Below are 18,059 nucleotides of genomic sequence, written 5' to 3' on the forward strand. Positions count from 1 at the left end.
TGCCATTTAAGCCATTAACTCTTTATACATCACATACACAACAAAACAATGTTTCATATGCTTTCAAAAGGTATCAGATACATAACACTTTTTATCTTAAATTGCAGCAGCAGATCTGGACTGTTCATACAATACCAGAGGAATTTTGTTCTGTTCATGGAATGCAGACAGCCAGTACAACACAGCCCCGTGCAATGTGTCGGCCAAAGCTGAGGACAGACGTAGGTAAATCAGTGCACAGTTTGCGAAAGGTTGCAGGAGGGTGACCTCGAAATCTTTGCAGAGTAGAGTTTATTTTTGTGTAAGAGTCTTATGCCGTGTACACCTGACTGTTTTTAATGTCATGATTCTTGTCAAGCCTGCCTTGCATACACACGATCGTGAAAAAAAAATGCTTGAGCAAAGCACGGTGACGTACAAAACGTACGACAGCACTATAAAGGGAAAATTCCATTCGAATGGCGCCACCCTTTGGGCTTAATTACACAAATTTCCCTTCTCATAACTTGCTTCTGAGCATGCACGTTTTTTTCCCCTGTCATTAAAGCCTACACACAACCATTTGTCACGACGTAAAAAACGACGACGTTAAAAACGTAAAAAATAGAGCATGTTCTAAATTTTTAATGGACATTTTTCACATCGAGAAAAATGCTCTGGAGCCTACACACGATCGTTTTTAATAACCAATTAAAAAAATTGCATTTTTCTTGTCATGTAAAATGGTCGTGTGTACGCAGCATTACAGTGGCCATAGACAAAAGAGTATACCACTGAGAATGAATTGGTGATAAGATATCTGCAAGCCATTTGAACGATGCATGCAGTTTTCTTGGTATGGCCAAAGACCAGATTAGGTGCTCAGGTTACCTCCAAACAAAATGCATGCATCATGACTAGTGTAGTCCAGATAACCCAACCTTTTCCCTTTTACCTTTTCTCCCATAACCTTTACCCTACCATTAACAAAGAGAAGAGACACACAGATTTTGGAGTATAAATGGCCATAACAGCCTATTTATTAACAATTGATTAAATAATTAAATGATTAGATAATTTCCAATACTTTTTAAAATCCCTTTGTGAAATCAGTTCTGTCCTGCAGTTTGAACAAAAACACTAAACCCGCCAACTTCCTATCAATGGCCGATACAGACCCACCACCCTCCATGTGCCTGGCAATGAAATACACAACCATCCATCCTGTCTCTGCCTCCCCCAGCTCAGCATCCGCTAGCCGTAAGAACTCAGACCATTCTTCCCATACCCTGGCGTATGCCACCCATGTCGGCCCACTCACCGACCTCCTGATCCACCCTGCGGCGACTCCAATGCAATCTCCCACATCCACCCTGGGCAAAGCATCACTTCTTTTTCTGCATGCGGGGCTAGCTCCCTGAACTTGTCCCACTGAAACCGAGATAAGGAATCAGCAGGCCTGTTGTCAACAGCATACAAAAAGATGTTAAACTGTAAACATCGCAATACTAGGTGGCACAGCAACCGAACCACCGGCATTGATGATGCAGAAATACGGTTGATGACTTGAACCACCCCCATGTTATCACAGTTCAGTCTGATCTTCAAATTCTTGCATTACTCCCCCCACAGCTCCATAGCCAATACCACCGGAAAGATCTCCAGTAATACCAGGTTCCGCGCAAACCTCGCCTCCACCCAGGAGCTGTGCCAAGCTTCTACGCTCCATCGCCCCTGGAAGAAAGCCCCATAACCCATGGACCCAACCGCGTCCGTGACCCAAATCTAGATCAAAGTTACTCACCAGCCCTTCCATCCAAAGCGAATGTCCTGACGTAGCTGCCGACAGCCGTCGGCAGAACACCCTGCCCATGGGAATGATTCTACAGGCAAAATTCAACTTGCCTAACAGGGATTGTAAGGACCTGAGCTGCACATTGCTGTGTCCCAACAACCCCCTAATCTCCAGCAGAATATTCTTTACCTTGTCCCTAGGCAGCCTGCATTCCATTGCCATGGTATCGATCACTATCCCCAGGAAACTAAGTTCCGTGGTTGGGCCCTCCGTTTTTTCAGCTGCCAGTGGCAAGCTGAACCTACCCGTAATGTGCTGCAAATGTAGCTAGGAGAATCGTACACACATTAGAGGAAGGAGGCCCCAAACATAAGAAGTCATCCAAATAATGGATAACCAAATCCAAGCCTGACACGTCCCTAACCACCCATTCCAGAAAGGAACTGAATGTTTCAAACATGGCACACGAAATGGAGCAACCCATGGGCAAACACTGATCCACATAAAATTCCTCCTGCCAACAGCACCCAGCAGCCAAAAGCTGTCTGGGTGTACCGGTAACAGGCGAAACTCACACTAAATATCCATCGTCGCCATGAGCGTCTCATGCCCATAACGCCGCACCCAAAGCACTGCGGCATCAAATGATGTGTAGGGCACTGTACACGCTTCCGGGTCTATGGCATCATTCACCGACCCCCCTTAGGAAAGAAAAGGTGATGAATGAGCCAAAACTTATTTGGTTCTTTTTTGGGCACCACTCCCAGAGGAGATACCACTAAGTCATGCAACGGCTTTTCCTTAAATGGTCCCCCCATACGCCCCTTTCTTGAAGCAATGGGACAAGGGATGACTACCCCCGCATCCGGAGCACTCATGCTTGAAACGACAGGCTCCCCCAAACTTGCAGGAGCTCACGTTAAATTGCCAAAACACCCCCCATTTCTTTCCGGCCGGCAGTCCAGAGGCGGATGTCCCCCCGTCCCCCCGCCCCCCCGAAGAAACTGACTCGGTGCCTATGACGCTGGCCATTATAGTGAATGCCTGTAGCCAGTTCCCAAATGTCTGGGGGATTAACCTGTACCTCCTCTTCTCCTCATCCTTCTTTTTTGAGTCATCGGGCTTGACCCTATCAAGACTGAATTTTTCAAGCGAGAGTAAGGAAAAAAATTCTACGTACTCACCCTTTCCGATCTTGTCCCGCACCTCTTGTTTCAAATGTGCCCCTAACGGCCCCTCAAAGCACACATAAACTTCACACTTAGCTGCATCTGAAATTCTGGCTATATTTGCTCTAGTGGAAGCCGGCTGCTCCCCCCCTTTGTCCCCCGACGTACTGCTCCCTGAAACTGCACCCACCCCAGTGGCAAGGGGGATGTCCACCACCACCGCGGGGGTACCTGCACCCTTATCTCCCCCACCCACAACGCCACCTGCGAGGGTGCAACTGTCCCCCCTGCAAAATGCTGCACTAGGTCCCGTAACCCCCAACAATTCCTGAATACCCCCCGTTGTACCAGGCATGGCAGGCATACTGCGGGTGAGGACCGGGCGCCATTACGGCCCGTAGCCCCGCCCCGTGCTCCGCCGTTGCTGAGGATTCCGTCAGGACCCCCTGCCGACTGAAGCAGATGCTCGCTTAGCAGGAGGGGGCGACGGGTCCACATGTGGGCTCCTAGGGTGGTGCTGTGCTCTGCATGATGGGCCGGGAGAACAACGCTCCGGAGGCCTAGACATCTGAGCGCGTGATGACGGCTCACCCTTGGCCTACGACCCCCTGCCTGGTCCTGGATCAACGCCCCCACCTGTGCCTCCAACCAGTCCGTTCCCCGAGTTGCTGCAGTGGCTCACAAGCACGCGAAAAATAAGGTCAATGTCCCCCATTGTCTGAGGAGCAGCGTGTAAAAACTGCCTCTTCCTGTGTCCTTCTTGCTGAACTGACACTCTCGGGAATCCCCGCCCCTTTCTTTATACCACTCCTCCCCTTCCTCAACAGTTTCCATCCTGTCACCTCTTCTTCACACCACTCTGACTTTTTAATCCCTTGTTTGCTTCCTTTACACCTTGTCATGCCCGGCCCTCCCTTATTTGTCACTTTGCTTCTGTCCACTTCGGGCCTCACTGGAGTTGTAGAAGCTACTATTGGAGGGTTTGGTACAGAACTTTATAATCACTGAGATAGACAATGTTAAAATTAAAAATATTTTTATTATAAATTGATTAACAAAAAACAACCAGACAGACACTATTTTAAAAACTTTGCAAGGTATGAATTGTCTATATGCTTTTACAACACACAACCCACTCCTGACAACCCACAAATATACTCCTGAATAATCATGACGATGTCCTTGTTGAAACAACAGTCATGCCCTGTACACACGATCGGTTCATCCGATGAAAACGGACTGATGGATTTTTTCATCAGATATCCGATGAAGCCGACTTTCATCAGTCGTACCTACACACCATCAGTTAAAAAAACAATCGTGTCAGAATGCGGTGACGTAAAACACAACGACATGCTGAGAAAAATGAAGTTCAATGCTTCCAAGCATGCGTTTACTTGATTCTGAGCATGCATGGATTTTTAACCGATGGACGTGCCCACAGACAATGTTTTTTTTTCTATAGTTTTTTTTAACCATCAGATAATTTTAAAACAAGTTCCTAGGTTTTTCACCGATGGATAAAAAAACGATGGGGCCCACACACGATCGGTTCGTCTGATGAAAACGGTCCGTTTTCATCAGATGAACCGATCGTGTGTACGCTGCATCATTGTTCTATCAGGCTTGGTGTAAGCTAATCATAGTGTGTAGTAGCTCAGGTCTTTGTAGGAGCTATTGATTTGGGATCCTCAGATCTTTTAAAACCTCTCCAGAAGGGCTGTAACATTTCCCTCACATAGGTACCACAGTCGAAAGGAGGGTGTTAAGTATGTTGTCTAATTTTCCTCCACAGGTATAATTCAGTATTTTTAGATAGGGTAGGCCAATATGTAAGGGCTCTTGCACATGGGTGGCTAAGCCTATTCAATATAATTGTCAGCATATTCCCTCCATCCAAGCAGCCCAGGTGCAGTATGCAGCCTCTTACTAACATGAAAAGCATGCTGTACTTGTACATACCTCCCAACTGTCCCTGATTTCGAGGGACTGTCCCTGATTTGGAGCAATGTCCCTCTGTCCATCATTCTCTTCATTTGTCCCTCATTTTGGTCTGATCTATATAGATGTATATAAAATGCACTTTTTATCTATCAAAAAATGTTTCCCAGCACTAAACTTTCATCTGATTTCTAAATTGCTGCATTTGTAAATTCCAAAAGCCAATATAAAGGAGAAGTAGTGGTAAAAAAAAGCACTTGTGGGTTTAACCAATCTTATTTGTTTGTACAATTCTCCTTTAAGGGGGCGTGGCAAGGGGTGTGTCCTATGTCTGCATACTTTTGCTGATAGGTGTCCCTCATTCCCATCTCAGAAAGTTGGGAGGTATGCTTGTATATATGGTGATTGTATTGTAAACATGAGTACAACGTACATGTGCTGTAGGCAAAAAATAGATTGTTCTGCCCGTATGCACAATGAGGATCTTGCATTTCAGCAAAAGTCTGTTTTCTAACAAATTACAATTTCTTTCCACTGTCGTGTCACATTAAATTTCCTGGAACACCCCTTTAAATATGACATTAATAATATAGCAATAAAACAGCTTTATACCAGGCAAACTGTTCCATTTTTTTTTTTTTCATATTTCTTCATGTTCAAGCATGTAGCACAATCAAGCTGCAAATGTGTTGAACATTCATAGAACACAACGTCATTCTGGATGATCCCTTGAGGAACCATTTCTGAGAAGTTAATTGTGAAGGCTTGTGTTACAACATGTCTTTTGTCGCTTTTGTTTAATTAAATGATTGAGCAGGTGCATTGCTTGGAGTTTAGATTATTTCCTATCTTCAGACAAAATCATTTCATTGCAAGCAAACTCACATATTCATGCAGGGCATATGAGAATTCATGCAGTTGGTTTTCATTGGGTTTATTATATTGTATGTAAATGCCAATATATTATAAAGTACAGACAGAAAGTTTCATCCTAGTAATCACTGTACAACAGATAATCTGGGGAATTCAATTTTATGAATTTATGAGGAGGTACGTAAAACCTTGGACAGAGGGGTGGCTGTGGACCTGGATTTTGAAAAAGCGTTTGACACAGTTCCCCACACACGGCTCATGTGTAAGGTAAAGTCTACAGGCTTGGAAAGATAAATTTGTAAATGGATAGAAAACTGGCTAAAAGACAGTAGTGGTTAATGATTCTTACTTTGAATGGTCTAAGAGGTTATCGGTGGTGTACCCCAAGGTTCAGTGTTGGGAACCCTTACTTTTTAATATCTAATGATATAGGGTCTGGGATTGAAAGTTAAATTTCTGTCTTTGCAGATGACACTAAGCTATGCAGTGGAATAACGTCCTTATGGGATGTCTCCAATTTACAAGCCGACCTCAATGCTCTGTCTAAATGGACAACTAAGTGGCAAATGAGTTTTAATGTAGATAAATGTAAAGTTATGCACTTGGGGGCTAAGAATGTGGAATGCATCATACATACTAGGGGGAGTACAACTGGGGGGAATTAATGGTGGAGAACGATCTGTTTTTTTTTGGGAGATCATAAGCTCAATACTAGCATGCAATGCCAAGCTGTGGTTTCCAAAGCAAGCAAATTTCTTTCTTGTATTAGGAGAGGTATGACTCCAGAGAGAGAGAGATATATCATTTTGCCCCTGTACAAATAGACAAATCATTAGTAAGACCGCATCTGGAATATGCAGTTCACTTTTGGGCACCGGCTCTCAAAAAGAGTGAAACTGGACAAAGTGCAGAGAAGGGCAACTAAACTGATAAGAGGCATGGAGAAGCTCAGCTACTGTATGAGGAAAGATTAGAGGAACTGAATCTATTCCATCTTGAGTAGAGTAGATTAAGAAGGGATATCATCAACATGTACAAATACATAAGTGGTCCATTTAGTGAATTTGGTGTTGAGTTTTTCCCGTCTAAGGTTATCACAGAGGACAAGGGGCACTTTTTATGTCTAGAGGAAAAAAGATTTATAGCTAGATTCAGAGAGAGTTAGGCTGGCGTATCAGTAGATATGCCGACCTAACTCGGAATCTGCGCCGTCATAAGTTTAAGTGTATTCTCAAACTGAGATACACTTAAACCTAGCTAAGATACGACAGTCTGCGCCATCGTATCTTAGGGTGCAATATTTAGGCTGTCCGCTAGGTGGCGCTTCCACTGAGTTCGGCGTAGAATATGTAAATGACTAGAAACACCTATTCACGAACGTACATGAGATACGCCGCGTAAAGATAAAGCTGCCCCTAGGAGGCGTAGTCAATGTTAAGTATGGCCGTCGTTCCCGCGTCGAATTTTGAAAATGTTACATTGTTTGCGTCCGGGAATGGGGCTGGACGTAATTTACGTTCACGTCAAAACCAATACGTCCTTGCGACGTACTTTGGAGCAATGCACACTGGGATATGTACACGGACGGCGCATGCGCCATTCGTAAAAAACGTCAAACCATGTCGGGTCACGAGTAATTAACATAAAACACGCTCCCATCCTCATTTGAATTAGGCGCGCTTACGCCGGCCACATTTATGCTACGCCACCGTAAGTTAGGAGGCAAGTACTTTGTGAATACAGTACTTGCCTATCTAACTTAAGGCGGCGTAGCGTAAATACGATACGCTACGCTGCCTTAAAGTTGCGGCGGCGTCTTTGAATCTAGGTATATATTTCCAAATACGGAAAGGTTTCTTCACTGTTAAGCCTCGTACACACGATCAGTCCATCCGATGAGAATGGTCTGAAGGACAGTTGTCATAGGTTACCCGATGAAGCTGACTAATGGTCCATCACGCGTACACACCATAGGTTAAATAACCGATCGTATCAGAATGCGGTGACGTAAAACACAACGACGTGCTGAAAAAAAACGAAGTTCAATGCTTCCAAGCATGCGTCGACTTGATTCTGAGTATGCGCGGGTTTTTAACCAATGGTTTTGCATACTAACGTTTGGTTTCGACCTATCGGTTAGCAATCCATCTGTTAAATTTTAAAGCAAGTGGCGCCCACACATGATCAGTTTGGACCGATGAAAACGATCCATTGCCTTAAAAGCTGTGAAAATGTGGAATAGACTCCCTCCAGAGGTGGTTCTGGCAAGTTCAGTAGATTGCTTTAAAAAAGATCTGGATTCTTGGTACTAACCTTCATAGGTAAAGTTGATCCAGGGAAAATCCGATTGCCTCTCGGGGGATTAGGAAGGATTTTTTTCTCCTGCTGTAGCAAATTGGAGCATGCTTTGCTGGGGTTTTACGCCTTCCTCTGGATCAACTGTGGGTAAAGGATTGTGTATATGGGATTGTATATTTTTTTTGGGGTTGAACTAGATGGACTTGTTTCTTTTTTCAACCTGACTAACTATGTTACTATGTAAATAAAGAATTTGCTGCATGTTTCTGGCAGTCGTTCACTTTAAGGGCCCTATAACACCAGAATTTGCAGCTAGAAAGATGCGTTTGGTGCGCATTTCACATACTACATGTGACCACGCTGCACATGCGAGACTGGTGCGGGTGCCATTAATTATTAATGCTACCACAAATGCATCTAGCAAAGGTAACATGTTTGCAACCACCAAACTGCATGGTACTACAGTACCATATGGTTTGGTGCGACACAATTTGCTTGCACTACTTTTTGCATTGTTACGTTCGTTTGGCAGTCCATTGAAATAAATGAGCTGTCAAGACTGGAACATTTGCCTGTGCCTAATTCAGAAAAGCATTTACAAAAGTTCGGATAACAGTACTGACAAGTGCAACACAATCAGGTTCCACCACCTTAGGAACCTGCAACAGATTCAAAAAGTTACTGCAAATACTGTATGCAGATTAAGAAACTGGTGATAGTTAAAGTGGTTGAAACCCTAAATAAAAAAAGAGATCCTGTTCTTTTATAGCAGGTTAAACAGCACAGTACTTGTGCTGTCTAACCTGTCCCTCTGGAAGATGTAAATAACTTGACTGATCCTGCTTGGTTCTGCCCTCCCCTCTGTAAACTGACCACAGTTTATCATGGCTGCTGAGCCCTGACACCGTGGTCAGTTTACCTGCCTCCGTCATCCGCAGCTCTCCTCTCTGCTCTCCCCCATCCTCTCCCCCTTCCCTCCCTGCCTGTCAGCTCGGGAGTCTGTGTGAAATGACTCCACCCCCCTGCTTTTGTTCGTAGAAAACTGAAGTTTTCAAACATTTGCTGCCAGCCCCCTATTTTAAGCTGCCATTATCCACAGTGTAATTGTTTGTTAAAAACAAAGCCTCTAAATACCTTTATTTTATATATCTTCATGCCGGTCACATGACTCCCGGCCGCTCTCCTACTATGTTCCAGGGCTACAGTGTAAGGGGTCCAGCTCCCAGCACGGCGGTCACGTGACCTCCATGCTGACTTTAGAGGGAGAGTGTGATTGTCTGTCTGTGTGATTGGTGCAGTGGCCCTGTATGTTTGAACTTGACTGAGTACGGGAATGTCTGGTATGGACACTCTGGCCTCCATCTCCTAAGTTAAAATAATTTACCTGAAAGGTACATAAATCTGTTGCAAACATGGATAATTTTGGTGTGGAGGTGCAAGGGAATTCTAAAGAGTCTATGATACTATTTATGAATTTGTCCCAATCTGTTTGTGGCAGCTGAGACATTATGGAATATCCATTATGATGATATGTGCTCAGTGCATGACCTCTCTGGTTTAATATGTCAGTCAGTGCCTTAAAAAATTATTCATACCCCTGGAAATTTTCCAAATTTTGTCATGTTACAACCAAAAATATAAATTATAAATTAATTTTGTTGGGATTTTATGTGATAGACCAACACAAAGTGGCACATAATTGTAAAATGGAAGGAAATGGAAGGAATGATAAATGGTTTTCCACATTTTTTACAAATAAATATGTAAAAAGTGTGGCGTGCATTTGTATTCAGCCCCCCTAAGTCAATACTTTGTAGAACCACTTTTGCTGCAATTACAGCTGTAATGCTCCGTACACACGATCGGTTTTCCCATTGGAAAAAGTCTGATGAGAGCTTTTGGTCGGGAATCCCAACCGTGTGTATGCTCCATCAGACTCCATCAAAACTGCTGGAGAAAGATAGAGAGCAGGTTCTCTTTTTTCCCGTCAGGAAAAAATCAGAATTTCCTATCGTGTGTACAAATTCTGACGCGCAAAATTCAGACGCATGTTCGGAAACAAATCGACGCATGCTCAGAAGCATAGAACTTAATTTTCTCCGCTCATCGTAGTCTTTTAGGTCACCGCATTCTTGGCAGTCAAAAGTTCACTGAACTTTTGTGTGACCATGTGTATGCAGGGCAGGCTTGAGCGAAATTTCCTGTATACACGAGCGGAATTCCTGTCGGAAAAAAGTTTGATGTTTTTTTCCGACTGGAATTTCGCTCGTGTGTACAGGGCATGAGTCTTTTTGGGTATGTCTCTACCAGCTTTGCACATCTAGAGAGTCACATTTTTGCCCATTCTTCTTTGCAAAATAGCTCAAGCTCTGTCAGATTGGGTGGGGAGCGTCTGTGAACAGCAATTTTCAAGTCTTGCCACAGATTCTCAATTGGATTTTGGTCTGGACTTTGACTGGGCCATTCTAACATATGAATATGCTTCGATCTAAACCATTCCATTGTAGCTCTGGATGTATATTTAAAGTGGCTTTTAACCCAGAAATGGAACATCTGCATATATGGTTCCTCCCCCCTCCAATGCCACATTTGGCACCTTTCAGGGGGTAGGGGGTAGGGGGAGTGGATACCTGTCAAATCCTGCTCCCACTTCTGGGGAAAGATCGCTGCAATCTTGTGTGGAGAACTACGCAATGTTGTTCCCCTCCACCTTCCCCCTCCATTGCCTTCTGGGAGACACACATGTCCCAGAAGACAGCAGGGACCATTCAGAAAGTACAGAGCAACCTGCACATGTGCAGTAGGAAACAGGCTTCGGGTGGTGAAATTTCGGGCTCCCTGGACAGGTAAATGTCCATATATTAAAAGTTAGCAGCTGCAGTACATGTAGCCGCTGACTTTAAAAAAAAAAAATTACCCAGACGCAACTCTGCTTTAAGGTCGTTGTCCTGCTGAAAGGTGAACTCCCGCCCCAGTCTCAAGTCTTTAGCAGACTCTAACAGGTTTTCTTCTAAGATTGCCCTGTATTTGGCTCCATCCATCTTCCCATCAACTCTGACCATCTTCCCTGTCCCTGCTATAGAAAAGCATCCCACAACATGATGCTGTCACCACCATATTTCACAGTGGGGATGGTGTGTTCAGACTGATGTGTAGTGTTAGTTTTCCGCCACACATAGCGTTTTGCTTTTGGGCCGAAAAGTTACATTTTGGTATCATCTGACCAGAGCACCTTCTCCACATGTTTTCTGTCCCTCACATGGCTTCTTGCAAACTGCAAACGGGACTTTTTATGGCTTTCTTTCAACAATGGCTTTCTTCTTGCCACTCTTCCATAAAGGCCAGATTTGTGGAGTGCATGACTAATAGTTGTCCTGTGGACAGATTCTCCCATCTTAGCTGTGGATCTCTGCAGCTCCTCCACCATGGGCCTCTTGGCTGCTATTCTGTTAATGCTCTCCTTGCCCAGCCTGTCAGTTTGGGTGGACAGCCATGTCTTGGTAGGTTTGCAGTTGTGCCATACTCTCCATTTTTAGATGATGGATTGAACAGTGCCCCGTGAGATGTTCAAAGCTTGGTATGTTTTTTCATTACCTAACCCTGTTTTAAACATCTCCACAACTTTATCCCTGACCTGTCTGGTGTGTTCCTTGGCCTTCATGATTCTGTTTGTTTACTGAGCTTTTCTAACAAACCTCTGAGGGTTTCACAGAACAGCTGTATTTATACTGAGATTCAATTACACACAGGTGGACGCTATTCGTTAATTAGATGACTTCTCAAGATAATTGGTTCCACAAAATTTTAGTTAGGGGTATCAGAGCAGCAGGTGCAGGACAGCATACAGGAACCAAGCTGGTGAGCAGACCAATGCAGGGTGACCAGGCAGGAAGAAGTCGGTAACGGCCAAGCAGCAGAGATATAGAATCGGATCCAGAGAAGAGTCAGGGCTAAACCAGGGTCAGTATCAAGCGAACAGAGAAGGCCCTGAAACAGTAGGCAAAAGGCAGAGTTGGGTCATAAGCCAGGGCAGCAATTGGGTATCAAGAATGAGTCAAACAGGCCAGGTATACACAGGAACAAGCACAGACGGTAGAAGCTGAAGACCACTCAACGATCTTCTGGTTTATGGAGCCAGTTTATATAGGCAGGAGGGCGCCAAGTACTTATGCACACTCACGCTAATGCACATGTGCTAATACGTTAGCGAGTCATGGGTGCCTAGTTGCTACTTCTTATGCGCATGCGTGCGAGTTACGGAACCTCTAGTTGTCATTCGAGAATTCCTATTAGCAAGTGCACATCTTCGTGCACGTCTTTGTGCGCGATTATGTCTACGATTTCCCTGGCACAGTCCCCTTCTTTAGTTCAGCACATGTAAATTTCAGGTTTGCACAAAAGTGTAATGGAGGAAATAACAACAAGCAATTAAACACTGAGCTGGCAGCTGTGACAGTAACTTGGAATATATATAACATGTCCCTATAAAGCAATCTTCTATCTGTCTTACAGGGATATATCAGGATCATGCACTCTTTCACTCAACGAAAACCCAAGAAATTGTGCAGTTCGTTTAACCTATAATGGCAAATATGTAAGTATAATTGCTATTTCTTAACCACTTACGGCGGCTGTTTGAAGAGGGATATCGTTGTTATGGCAGCAGCTAGCTAACCCCTGTATCCTCTTCTTTTTTTTTTTTTCTTTTTTTTTTTTAAAGTGTATTTTGTGCGTGTACTCGAGAGAGGAGCCAGACTGCAGGAGTTGGGAGTAGGCAGGCCTCCCCCAGAGGCAATCTGCCACCTTTCTCCATGCCCCGGGTGGCAATGGCAGGTGTGTGAGGGGGTCCTCCCACACAGCCCGCCCTACCTGCTCCGCTTTGAAGCCCAACGGGGCAGAGGGACTCCCTATAAGGGAGTGAGAGGATTAGCCCACTCAACCAGCCCCGTTAGTCCTTCGCCTCTCTTTTTAGAGACCGCGTGGTCAAAGTGCGTGATGTTAACCCAATATCGAGTGCGTGTAAGTGTGGTGGTTTTTGTGGGAGGGGGGTGGGCGTACTAAGCGCAGGCTTACCTCGCATAGCACACCCACCGGGAGCCGGGCTGAGACCACCAAACTCAATTCACATGTAGCCGAGACCGGGATCCGAACCCCTAGCTGCAGACGTGAATGGCTTGTCAGCGCAGTGCCAATCGCGTTGAGCCACCGCAGCTCCTCTCTGTATCCTCTTCTTTAGCGGGCGGTCCACTTTCATATACAAGTGGTCTCTGCAGCAGATTCGCTGCAAGATTACTTTTATCACCAGCGGGAGAGATCCCTCCCGCCACTCTCCGGTGCCCTACACCGCTTACCGGAGCCGCTGGCAGCGATGGAGGTGATCAGGTCCTTCTCTTTGTTAGGTATGGAGCTGAGTGAGGGGAAGATGGCCCCCACCCATCTCCATACCATTGCAGGGCATTAAAGCAACGTCAAAACTAAAGCAACATTTATTTTTATTTTTTTCAAATGATTTTTTTTTTGCGTTTTAGTGTAAATATGAGATCTGAGGTCTTTTTGACCCCAGATCTCATATTTAAGAGGTCCTGTCATGCTTGTTTCTATTATAAAGGATGTTTACATTCCTTGTAATAGGAATAAAAGTCACACAATTTTTTTTTAAATGAATAGTGTAAACATGTGAAATAAAAGGTAAAATAAATAACAAAAAAATATATAATTTTGTTAAACACGACTCCTCCTGCCGAACTTGCGTGTAGAAGCGAACAGTGTTCAAACCACAAATGTGAAGTATCACCGTAATCATTAGAGTGAGAGCAAAAAATTTAGCCCTAGACCCCATCTGTAACATAAAACATGCAACCTGTAGAATTTTTTAAATGTTGCATATGGAGATTTTTAAGGGTAAAAGTTTGTCGCCATTCCACGAACGGGAGCAACTTTGAAGCGTGACATGTTGGGTATCATCTTTCACAATATAAAAAAAAATGTGGGCTAACTTAACTGTTGTCTTATTTTATTCTTTAGAGTGTTAGGCCCCATACACACGAGAGGATTTATCCGCAGATACGGTCCAGCGGACCGTTTCCACAGATAAATCCTCTCAAAGATATCCGCTGATTTCGATGGGATGGAGTGTACACACCATCGCATTGAAATCCGCGCGGAAATCCTCTGCCGATGACGTGTCGCGCCGTCGCCGCGATTATGACGCGGCGACGGGCGCGACGCTGTCATATAAGGAATTCCACGCATGCGTCAAATCATTACGACGCGTGCGGGGAATCCCTTTGGACGAATGGATCCGGTAAGTCTGTACAGACGAGCGGATCCATCCGTTGGAATGGATTCCAGCAGATGGATATGTTGTGCAGCACAGCAAATATCCGATCTGCTGGAATCCATCCCAGAGGAGATTTCTCCGCGGAAACAGATCCGCTGGCGTGTACACACCATAGGATCTATCCGCAGAAACCCATTTGCTGGGATTTATCTGCGGATGGATTCTATCGTGTGTACGGGGCCTTATAATGTTTGGGGGTTCTAAGTAATTTTCTTGCAAAAAAAAATGATTTTAACTTGTAAACAACAAATTTTAAAGTGGTTAAATCTTGGAATTCTTAAAGTATCATCTTAAAGTATTTTTATAAATATGTAAAAAGTAACATGAGGCATGGTATATTGTTCTTTCAATGCATAGTTAAACGTGGTGTTGTTGAATTTTGACCTGTTCACCAAACAGTGGTGTCATGCTCCTGTTAAAAATATAATGCTAATGAATCCTATTAAATGACCAGATGTTTCCAGGGGGCAGAGAGAATTCTGGTTGAGGGCCAGGAAGTGAACTGGTATGTGGTCACTTTGACCATGTCAGTGGTCCTAAGACAGAATTTTCTAAGGCTGATATGCATATCTCTAGGCTTATCTGAGAAAATTTGGAGCTGACAACACTATGATCTTCTCATTTTGGTTCAACATATTGAAGTCAGAAGGATTCAGGCAACTAGCATTTTTAAAAGGGAAGGTATCAGCACAGGTTTTCTTTAACCCCCCTGGTGGTATTCCCGAGTCTGGCTCGGGGTAAGATTTCAGGACCAAAAGCGGTATCCCCGAACCAGACTCGGGATCGCCTCGCAGTGTCCACAGGCATGGTTTACTTACCTTGTCCCTGGATCCTGCGATGCCTCCCCGCTGTGTGAGCGAGCGGCGTCCTCGTTCGATTTACACAGTGCCTGTGTGCCGCCGATCTCTGTTTCCTGCGACGTTACGATGCATGGCGGCGGAGAACGGCGCCAAATTCAAAAAAGTAAATAAACACATTACATACAGTAATCTTACAGATTACAGTACTGTATGTAAAAAATACACCCCCCCCCCCCTTTGTCCCTAGTGGTCTGCCCAGTGCCCTACATGTACTTTTGTAAACTGTAGATTGTCCATAGCAACCAAAAACTGTCCCTTTATGTCAAAAGTGGTTTTAAAGCAGCTAGAAAACAGCGATAATAAATTATAATCACTTGCAGAATTGAGCGATAGTGATTTGTGGGGAAATTCGTCGTAAAAAAATAAAAGTAATGACAGCGACAATTCTGCAACTGAGCAAATTTCAGTGTTTTTGATTTGATTACATTATTGAATCATTTTTATTATAATTATATTATTATTTGTTATAATTATTTATAGTTATTTATTATATTATAATTTATCATTTTGTTTTTCAAACTTTATCATACCCGAGATGTCTACTAGACTCTTGTTTGGACAGATTTAAGTGAGTTATTCCTAAAAATGACAGGCCTACAATGTAAAACGTCAAATTTCCTTGCAAAATAAATGTACCGCTTTCAGCACCTAAAATCTGAAAGAATCATACCACCAGGGAGGTTAATAAAGTGAGAAAGAATAACAGTTCATCATGGGGTTTTGGCATTGTGCCTGACCTGTTTGTTTCTTGGTTTTAGAATGACCATCCTTTGACAGTTGGACATTACGTAAACATGACTGTGGACTGTAGCGATGCGCATACCAAGAAAATCGTGACATGTAAACGTTTTTTACCATATGATCATGGTAAGAAGTCACTCTTCCTCTTTTTTGTACTGTATTCATGCTTTCTGTATTTCTTTATTTTTTTATTTCATTTTCAAGCAATGAATTATTTGTATTGCCCAGCAACAGCTAATCAGGTTCAAACCTTCATTCTACACATTCTGGGCCAAATTCTCAAAAAAGCTGCCTAACTTAACTTTCAGCAGTTAAGTTACACAGGCGTTAAATTTCTACCTAAGTGCCCGATCTTCAAAGCACTTACCTAGAAATTACACGCCGTGTAACTTAAGTGCCTATGTCGCAAGGCGGTCCTCCTCTCCGGGGGGCGTTTACAATTTAAATGAGGCGCGCTCCCACGCCGGCCGTACTGCGCATGCGTGTGACGTAATTTTCCCGACGTGCAGCGCGCGAACGTAATTTACGCCCGGCTTTGTGGATTGCGATGGGACAATAAAGTTGCGACGGGTGAAAAAAAAACTACGCGCCGGGAAAAAAAATAAAAAAATGACAGCGTCGCTCGGCATGCATTCCTGAGAGGGAGAACTCCATGCCAATTTTCAAATAAAAAACCGGCATGGGTTCCCCCCCAGGGGCATACCAGGCCCTTAGGTCTGGTATGGGTTGTAAGGAGACCCCCCCCTACGCCGAAAAATCGACGTAGGGGGTCCCCCTACAATCCATACCAGACCCGTATCCAAAGCGCGCTACCCGGCCGGCCAGGAATGGGAGTGGGGACGAGCGAGCGCCCCCCCCCTCCTGAGCCGTGCCAGGCCGCATGCCCTCAACATGGGGGGGTTGGGTGCTCTGGGGCAGGGGGGCGCACTGCGGGCCCCCCCACCCCAGAGCACCCTGTCCCCATGTTGATGAGGACAGGACCTCTTCCCGACAACCCTGGCCAGTTGGTTGTCGGGGTCTGCGGGCGGGGGCTTATCGGAATCTGGGAGTCCCCTCAAATAAGGGGGCCCCCAGATACCGGCCCCCCACCCTAAGTGAATGGATATGGGGTACATCGTACCCCTACCCATTCACCTGGAGGCAAAGTGATAGTTATTAAACACACAACACAAGGGTTTTTAAAACCATTTATTAGTCTGCTCCGGAGGCCCCCCCTGTCTTCTTTAGCTCTAATACCAGGGGGGGCTTCTTCTTCCACTCTCCAGGGGGGGTTTCCTCCGCTCTCCGGGGGTCTCCTCCGCTCTCCGGGGGTCTTCTCTGCTCTCCGGGGGTCTTCTTCTATCTTCGCCGCTCTCCGCTGTTGACTCGGCGCACCCCGGTTCTTCTCCAGCTGTCCGGTGCCTTCTCCTTCAGCGCTGGCTGCCTGCTATCTTCGTGTGTTAGCTCAATTACTAGCAGGCAGCCAGCGCGGTCTTCTGTGACGTCATGTTCTTCTCTTCTCTTCTCCCTTCTTCCGATGTTGACTCGACGCCTCTTCTCACTGCAATGATGGAAGCGCGCCTTGCATCCCATTTATATAGGCAACACCGTCTCATCATGCTCCGGTAGGTACCCACGTGGTGGGTGCCTACCCACGTGCACCCACCACGTGGGTACCTATCGGAGTGCGCCCCCCTGCCACAGAGCACCCAACCCCCCCCATGTTGAGGGCATGCGGCCTGGCACGGCTCAGGAGGGGGGGGGCGCTCGCTCGTCCCCACTCCCATTCCTGGCCGGCCGGGTAGCGTGCTTTGGATACGGGTCTGGTATGGATTGTAGGGGGACCCCCTACGTCGATTTTTCGGCGTAGGGGGGGGTCTCCTTACAACCCATACCAGACCTAAGGGCCTGGTATGCTCCTGGGGGGGAACCCATGCCGGTTTTGATTTTACAAATTGCCGTGGAGTTCTCCCTCAGGAATGTATACCAAATGCCGTCGCTTGAATGGGCTTTTACATGGTGTTACTAACTTTCCACGTTGTAAAACCAGCCCTAGTTTTGCGCAAGCAAATCGGAACTTACGC

At 45.2% G+C, this 18,059-nt stretch overlaps 1 protein-coding gene across 2 annotated transcripts in view; it reads left to right on the top strand.

The window, feature by feature from the left end:
- Window positions 1-18,059, top strand: part of IL2RB (interleukin 2 receptor subunit beta) — a 102,959-nt gene that overhangs the window by 31,816 nt on the left and 53,084 nt on the right. For both annotated transcript variants that reach the window (XM_040359430.1, XM_040359431.1), the window contains exons 4-6: window positions 108-225; window positions 12,568-12,649; window positions 16,014-16,122. In XM_040359430.1, coding sequence (XP_040215364.1) covers window positions 108-225; window positions 12,568-12,649; window positions 16,014-16,122 — 309 coding nt within the window. The remainder of the gene's footprint in view (window positions 1-107; window positions 226-12,567; window positions 12,650-16,013; window positions 16,123-18,059) is intronic.

Source organism: Rana temporaria, chromosome 7, assembly GCF_905171775.1.
Source record: "Rana temporaria chromosome 7, aRanTem1.1, whole genome shotgun sequence".
Taxonomy (NCBI): Eukaryota; Metazoa; Chordata; class Amphibia; order Anura; family Ranidae; genus Rana; species Rana temporaria.